Genomic DNA, 8,258 nt, shown 5'->3' on the forward strand with positions numbered 1-8,258 from the left:
GCAGAAGAAAGGCCTGGCAATCTACTTCCGAAAAATCAGCCATTGAAAACACTATGAAGTGCAGTTCTACTCCGACACACACGGGATCGCCATGAGTCAGAGGGGCCTCAACGGCAACAGGTGCCCTTGTTTAATCTTGCAGAGAAGCTTCTTTCCTTTCCTCAGACTCTAGATAGGAAGAGTCTCCCGCACACAGTCGGCATTCTGGAGATCCCTGTCGAAGCGGGTGGTAAATTGCAAGGGCAGTTTGGGGTCAGAAGTTCTGTTCCCCGTGTCAGCAGCCCTCTTTCGCGGTCCTTGGAGTAACCGTGTGTGTGTGTGTGTGTGTGTGTTCTAGTTGCAGATCCCTAGTGTGAAGGGCTTCGATTTTGCCAAGCAGCACCTGGGCCAGCACAATAAAGATGACATACTGATCATCCATGAGCCAGTGCCCCCTCCAGGACCTGTGAAGGACCACACGCCCCCCTCTGAGAATGGAGACGTGCCCAGCCCCCAGGCCAAGGTCCCCGCCAAGAGCCTCCGCCACAGAGGAAGGTAGGACTGGGCGTCTCAGTGGCTCTCTCCCTGCTACTTCTGTTGCAGTTTTTCCATTTCCAATATCTGAAGGACCCGTGGTGAGCTCTGCCCTGAGTCTTCGGTCTGGGAGCCGACGAGCGTTTGCCCAGAGTCACCCCCCAGCCTGAGAGTGGTTTTGATCCCCTCTAAAGGATGCCAAGGAGCCCCCAGGTGGTGCAAACGATTAAGCTGAAAGGTTGGCAGCTCGAACCTGCCCAGAGGTGCCGTGGAAGAAAGGCCTGGTGACCTGCTTCTGAAAGGTCACAGTCTTGAAAGCCCTGTGGGGCAGTTCTGCTCTGCACGCACGGGGTCGCCGTGAGCGGCAGTTGACTTGGTGACGAGTAGCAATAACAACAGCTACAGCAAAGGATGCGGACGGGGGGTACGATTTCTCTCCAAGAGTGTTTAAGGTGATGGCGCGTTCTCTGGGGTGGTTTGGGTCCCCTCAGGGCTTGACCAGCTCTTGAGTTTTATTCTGAGCATTCCAGGCCCTCTGGAGATAATATCAGAAATAACGTATAAAAAGTGGTTTGCCCGTGGTAGCATCTCTGCCGTTGCAGGGGGGCAGCTGCCTGGGGTATCACTCATCTGCCTGCACGGGGCCTTCAGCGTGTCGTCCAGTTCTTGCTTTGTTCTCTCCCACTGCCTGCCGTCCCCCTTGTTAGCATGTTTGCACAGGACCCCTCACCGCCTCCTCCCTGCCCAGCTCCCCACCCCCCCAACTTCATTTCCATCTCTCTGATCCAAATCAAGGACACTGAGAACCGCTTGGGGACAACCTCCCGGCAGTCCCTTCTCTCCCTCTGATCCTGGGAGAAGGGCTAGGGCTGTGTTAAAGAAGTTCAAGTTCAGAATCAGATTTTGTCAATTTGATGTCAGATCAGAGCATCATCAGGCTTTGGCTGCTGAAGCCGCGTTATCGGCCTTCCTTGGAGCTTTTGAACGCTAAACCCTGGTTACTTTCTGCTAAGAAGAAAAAAGCGTGTGATTGTATCAACATTCAGAACCGTGTCATGGTTTCTGAATTGCCAGCAAACCCACCCCATGGTGATGGCCTACTTTTAAGAATTTAGTAAGTGCTAGCATATGATTTGTAACAAAAGAAAACGAATTATGTAGAGAGATGTTACCCCCCAGGCTAAGAATAAATGAAACCCCTAAAAGTTATTCAATAAGCTAGCAAAATTATTACGAACTATTTTTTCTCCCCTGACAGTCTTGGTCTCTAAACAGTGAGCCACAAAATCTCCATGATCTGCTTGGTTCATGTAACATTTTAGCACTGCTTAGGGACACCAGAAGTCTTGGCATTTCACATTGTATTTTAAGTCGAGGAGCCCAAAGAGAAGGGGTGATAACTGATTCAGAATTTTCACTAGCCCCATGCAACTCGAAGGAGCCCCGGTGGCACAAACAGGCACAAACAGTTAAGCGCTTGGCTGCTAACCAAACGGCTGGTGTTTGGAACCCACCCAGTGGCTCCTCGAGAGAAAGACCTGGCAGTCTGCTTTTGTAAAGATTACAGCCAAGAAGACCCTACAGGGGCAGTTCTGCTGTGTCACACGGGGCCACTGTGAGTTGGAATTGATTCGAAAGCACCCAACAACAACATGTCTAACCTGAGTCCCGCGATCCTCTTGCTTCTGATACACGCAGTCAGTCTCAGGCGTGGTCATTGCCTTAGGATTGTGCTTTCAGGCTTCCCCGAAGAGCTGGAGTTATTTGGGGGATGCAGGTTGGGTGGGAGCTTCGGGGTGACTGCAGAACTCGTCTAACCCTCCTGAGGATTCTGTGGCCCCAGCTGGCCCTGCACCAGTCCTGAACCCCGGGTCCTGTCTGCCCAGCTCACAGTGGACCCACACTGCTGGTCGTGAAGTGACCGTGGCCAGGCCTGGGCCTTGCCCACGTAGGTGAGGGACCACCCTCCAGTCTGGTGCCAAGTTTTCCAGCAGTTGCTGCAGTGCACCCTGTGGAGCCATTTATTTCATGAGCTGTATAATGGCCGCCGTCTTCAGGAGGCCACTCTGTCATATTCATGTGATCCTTGAAGAAGCCACGCAGAGAAACAGTCTGGGGGCCGTTTCATCTCTACTGCTTTTGTCTGGAAGCCTGACCTCCACATCCAAATCAATGCAGTCACTTTCTTTTGTTCTCTGTCTTTTGTAAAATTTTATTTTTAGTTTTTTTTTTTTAAATTGTGGTGCAAATATACATAAAAAAATACGCCAACTCAACAATTTCTGCATGTACAATTCCAGTGACGTTAATTACATTCTTCAAGTTGTGCAACCCTTCTCCCTATCCTTTTCCAAATCATTCCACCGCTGTGAACGTAAACTCACTGTCCCCTAAGCAATGAGGGCCCCTTTCCACCTCCCTCCCACCTCCGGTAACCACTAAATAATCTTTGCTTTCTATATATTTGCTTATTTGCTTATTTCCAGTAAGTGAGATCATACCATATTCGTCCTATTGCAATTGACTTATTTCGCTCAGTCTGATGTTTCCAAGGTTCATCCAGGTTGTGGATGTATTCGAACGTCATTTCTCTTCATGGCTGAGCAGAATTCCACTGTGTGTATGTTCTACATTTTGTTTATCTGTTCACCTGTGGAGGGACACTCGGGTTGTTTCCACCTCTTGGCCGTTGTGTGGCGTGCTGTGATGAATGTTGGTGTGCGGATGGTTCTGTCGTTGACGCGTGTAATTGTTTTCTGTCTGCAGAGTTTCTTCCTCGGATGCCGACTCGACTGTCAGTGAGGAGCCCAGTGAGAGGGAGGTGGGAGACAAGCCCCCCGGAGCGGTCAGCGACGGCAGGCCCCCCCGCGGCCCCCAGAGCGGTCGGTGACTCTTCTCGTTCTCCCTGTTGAACGTAGTGATTCTGGGGTTCTGATAGGCTGGGGCGTAACCACTTCACATCCTAAACCTTTTCCAGAAAAATCTGTGAGATGGAACATTCGTTGTTTGTGTGGAGAATTTCTCAGTGTTGATGGTCACAACTGAGCATTGTGTGGGTGTCTGCTTTGGGGCGGGGCCTGTGCTAGGTGTTAGGGTTCACTGAGGTACGTTTGTGGCTAATATCCTGGTTTCACTCTAGATGAGTCTGAACGATTTCCTCCTTGAAGGACAAGGAGTTTAACTGAAGCCAAGTTTCAGAAACGCCTCCAAGATTCAGTGGCCACCTTCTCAGGAACCCACTCAAATATTTCACGGCTGACCCTGTCAGGAAGCTGTTGTTTATTTCTCATAGGTCTAAGCCCATTTTGTCTGGTCCTGTTCCCAGCTCATCTTCCGGCAGATCCTTTAGTGTGATCGGGGCCTTAGCATATTTGCATTTGCAGCCCGAAGCTATAGCTTCGGACGGGACAGTGCCAGTACCCGTTACCTTCAAGTTGATCCCAACTCATGGTGACCCCATGTGTGTCAAAGTAGAACTGTGCTCCACAGGTTGTTTTTTTTTTTAAATAATATTTTACTGTATTTTCAGTGGAAGTGTACACAGCAAAACAGATTCCCAGTCAACAGTTCCTGCACATGTTGTTTACTGTATTAATAGTTGTTTCTTCTATCAATATTCTCATTATTTCCGTTCTAGTTGTTCCGTTCCCATGAACCTAGTCTCACTGTCCCCCAACCTTCTCATCTATGCTTTAGAGTATTTGTTGACCATTTGATCTCATATAGATGTTTTTTTAAAAGAGCACAGTACTCAAGGGTGGTAATCTGTAATCTAACCTGCTGTAAGCTAACCTGCTGTTTAGCTAAAAGGTGACTTGAGGGGATAGTTTCAGTTGAAGGTTTAAAAAGTAACTCAGGGTGATAGTCTTGGGGATTCCTCCTGTCTCAGTGGGCCCAGTAAGTCTGGAGTTTTTGAAAATTTGAAGTTCTGTTTCACGTTTTTCTCTCTTTCTCTCAGGATCCATCTACTGTGGTCTTGATCAAAACTTATGGTAGTGGTAGCTGGGCACCACCTAGTTCTTCTGGTCTCAGTTCATGTAGACAGCTAGTCCCGTAGACTGGTTCTTTCTCTGAATCTTGGTTTTCCTTCTTTCTCTTTTGCTTCAGATGAGTAGAGACCAATATTTGTATCTTAGATGGCTGCTTGCAAGCACTGAAGACCCCAGATGCTACTCACCAGACTAGGATGTAGAACATAAACTTTATGAACTATATTATGCCAATTGACTGAGTTGTCCCACTCCATAGGGTTTTTAAAAAATTTTTTTTATTGTGCTTTAGGTGAAAGTTTACAAAGCAAATTAGTTTCCCATTTGATAGTTTGTACATAAAGTGTTCCATGAAATTGGTTGCATTCCCCACAATGTGGCAACACTCTCCCCATTTCCACCCTGGCCTCCCTGTTCCCTTTCATCCAGTTTTTCTCCCCCTTCCTGCCTTCTCATCTTTGCTTTTGGGCAAGTGTTGGCCTTTTGATCTTATGTAATTGATTGTTCTGAGGAACATGTTCCTCTCGAGTGTTACTGTGTATTTTATGGGCCTAGCTATTATCTGGTGTCTGGGAATGGCTTCAGTTCCAGGTCAGAAGAGTGTCTTACAGCCATAGTCTTGGGGGTTCTTCCAGTCTCGGTCAGACCAGTACGTCTGGTCTTTTTTGTGATTTTTATTTTTTGTTCTACATTTTTCTCCCGTTCTGTCCAGGACCTTCTGTTGTGATCCCAGTCAGAGCGGTCAGTAGTGGTAGCTGGGCACCATCTAGTTCTTCTGGTATCGGGGTCGTGTAGGCTGTTGTTCATGTGGTCCATTAGTCCTTTGGACTAATCACTCCCTTGAGTCTTTGGTTTTCTTCACCCTCCTTTGCTCTGGGCAGGAAGAGACCAATAGTCCATAGGGCTTTCAGTGGCTGATTTTTCAGTATAGATCACCGGGCGTTTCTTTTGAGGTGCCTCTGGATGGACTCGAACTTCCAACCTTTTGGTTAGCAGCTGAATGTGTTAACCATTGGTACCACCAGGGACTCATTGCTTCACAGTCCAGGTATAAAGTGAGCTTCCTTCCCATTCTAAAGGGCATCACTGTGAAACTCATGCCCCGTAATGAAACCAAGCCCACAAGTCTTACTGGACTTAGGAGTATGAAGGTAGCTAGGTTTTCGTCTCTTAGATTCTGTTCAGTGAATGTGCCAGGACAGCCGTTGTATTTGCTGGTGCTGTGTCGGTATTTCAGGATCACGTTTCAGTAAGATAAGTGGGATGCCACAGGATATTACAGTGAAACCTGTGAGAGCCGGAACATGATGAGATTGCTTTGTTTTTCCAAAGTTTTCTAAGTTTCCCAAGTTTTCTAGCTTTGACAGGGTACGGTATTACCATTTTTCTATCGCTCGTTTTAGTGGAAAATATTTGAGTTTTCCTTTTCTGACAGGATTCTGCCTTACACAGGTTCCAGCTTTCGCGGGTTTTACTGTATTACTGTTGTTGTTTTCTTATTTTATCGTGGTAGAATATATATAACAGAAAGTTTGCCATTTTACCCATTTTTAAGTGCACAACTCAGTGACATTAGTTACATTCCCCATTTGTGCTATCATCCCCGCTATCCAGGATCTCCAAGTTTATCATGGCAAACAGAAACTCAGTACCCCTCCAGAAATAACTCCCCATACTCTGTGCATTTGCCTATTCTAGATATCTCATACAAGTGGAATCATACAATGTATGTGCTTTCGTGCCTGACTTATTTCACTCCGCATAATGTTTTCAAGAGTCATCCGTGTCATAGTGTGTATCAGAACTTCCTTTCTCTTTATGGTTGTGTAAAAATGGTGTGGGGGTGGCGTCTGACCTTCTCTAACTTCACGAGGAGGGAGGAGAATCAAGACCCACAGCCCAAGATTGATTTCCAGCAAGTGGAGATGAGACATGCCTCCACCCTCCGACCTTTTTACCAATTCTGACACCAACCGTCCCTCCCATGACACTCTACTTCTCTGCTGGGTTCCATAATTCGTTGCAGTGGCCACACAGAACTCACAGACAATACTCACAATTATGGGGTTTGTTAGGGAAGTAACAGGTTACAATTCAGGTTCAGGAATGCTCAGGATACAGTCCTTCCATCAGGACAGCCTCTCCTCAGCCTGACCTCTACCCCGCTCAGGCAAGTGTTACAAAGCTCCTTTAGCTCTGCCGATAAGTGCCTGGAGGCACCCCATTCTGCCAGTAAGCCTCAGCTGAGCTCGCTCAGCTCTCTTGCTCCATAGGCCGGGAAGCCCACGATACCATCTCCTGCTAGTCTGGTCCTGCTGCCTCTGCTGCCTCTCTGTCTTCCGTGTTACAGCTTCTCTCTCTCTCAATCTCTTTCTCTTTGTGTCTCCCTTTAAGCCTAGCGGGATGGCAAAAATGGCCAATCCCTTCGTTAGGTTTCCAGACACCTTATTTGCATAGTCCCACCCAGTCATTTGGTGGGAGTTACAAAGACAATGGCTAGAAGGGCCATATTAAGTAATTCACTGCATCACAGGCTGAGTAATATTCCATTGTATGGATAGACCGCACTGTGTTTATCCTTTCGTCTGTTGATGGACACCTGGGTGGTTTCCAGTTAGTGGCTATTGTGAATAATGCTGCGGTGAACACTGATGTACAAGTATCTGTTTGAGTTTCTGCTTTCACGTCTTTTGGGTGTATACCTAGGACTGGAATTGCTGATTCATATGGTAAATCTGTGTTTAACTTTCTGAAGAATCACCAAACTGTTTTCCATAGCAGCTGCACCATTTTCTGTTTCCACCAGCAATGGATGAAGGTTCCAATTTCTCCACATCCAACACTTACTATTTTCTGATGATAGCCATCATAACCCCAAAAAACCAAACCCATTGCTGTCGAGTCAATTCCAACTCATAGCGACCCTATAGGACAGAGTAGAACTGTCCCATAGGGTTTCCAAGGAGCGGCTGGTGAATTCAAATTGCCAAGCTCTTAACCATTGTGCCACCAGGGCTCCTGATAACCATCCTAGTGGGTGTGAAATGGTTATCTGATTGCGGTTTTGATTTGCATTTCCTAATGATTGCTGATGTAAACATCTTTTCATGTTCTTATTGGCCGTTAGTATATCTTCTTTGGTGGAATGTCTGTTCAAGTCCTGTGTTCATTTTTTTGATTGGTTGTTTACTTTTTTTTTGTTGACTTGTAGGAATTCTTTATATATTCTAGATATTAAACCCTTATCAGATATACGGTTCCCAAATATTTTCTACCACGATATTATTTTTAATAGTAACTTTTATACTTATCTTTTTTAATCACAAGTTTCTCTGTATGAAAATACAGTGCAGAAGAAACCACAAACGAAGTCCAGATGGACGCTAGAGGGCCTGTTCTATCATTGACAGGCTGTGGCCTAGGAAGTCACTTAGCCTGGGGGCTCCAGTGGGACTAAACCAGCCCATCTTTGAGACTCCTTCCAGTCCTTTCCAGTTGGTCCCTTTATGTTGCTAAGGAAGTACCCCTTAGAAAAAGGGGATAGTCTTTTCTTTGGATCCAGTTTCATAGAATCTTGAAAACTAGCTAGCTCCATAGTAACAGGTGTACTGTTTCACATAGATAAGTTTAAAATCTAATTTTGCTCATGGGAAAGAAATATTTGGGGAAAAAAAAATCGGCTCTAGATTTCCTCAATGTCTGTTCATTGCTTATCTGAGAAAACCTTGTTTTTAACTCCTTGCTGACAGTATGTCA

General features: G+C 46.3%; 1 protein-coding gene across 1 annotated transcript in view; it reads left to right on the forward strand.

Moving 5' to 3' along the window:
• The window catches only part of KIAA1549 (KIAA1549 ortholog), a 78,311-nt gene that overhangs the window by 29,919 nt on the left and 40,134 nt on the right, over positions 1–8,258 (forward strand). Inside the window, exons 9-10 of the mRNA XM_012557298.2 lie at positions 338–534; positions 3,280–3,395. Coding sequence (XP_012412752.1) covers positions 338–534; positions 3,280–3,395 — 313 coding nt within the window. The remainder of the gene's footprint in view (positions 1–337; positions 535–3,279; positions 3,396–8,258) is intronic.

The sequence above is a fragment of the Trichechus manatus genome, unplaced genomic scaffold, assembly GCF_000243295.1.
Source record: "Trichechus manatus latirostris isolate Lorelei unplaced genomic scaffold, TriManLat1.0 scaffold00093, whole genome shotgun sequence".
NCBI lineage: Eukaryota > Metazoa > Chordata > Mammalia > Sirenia > Trichechidae > Trichechus > Trichechus manatus.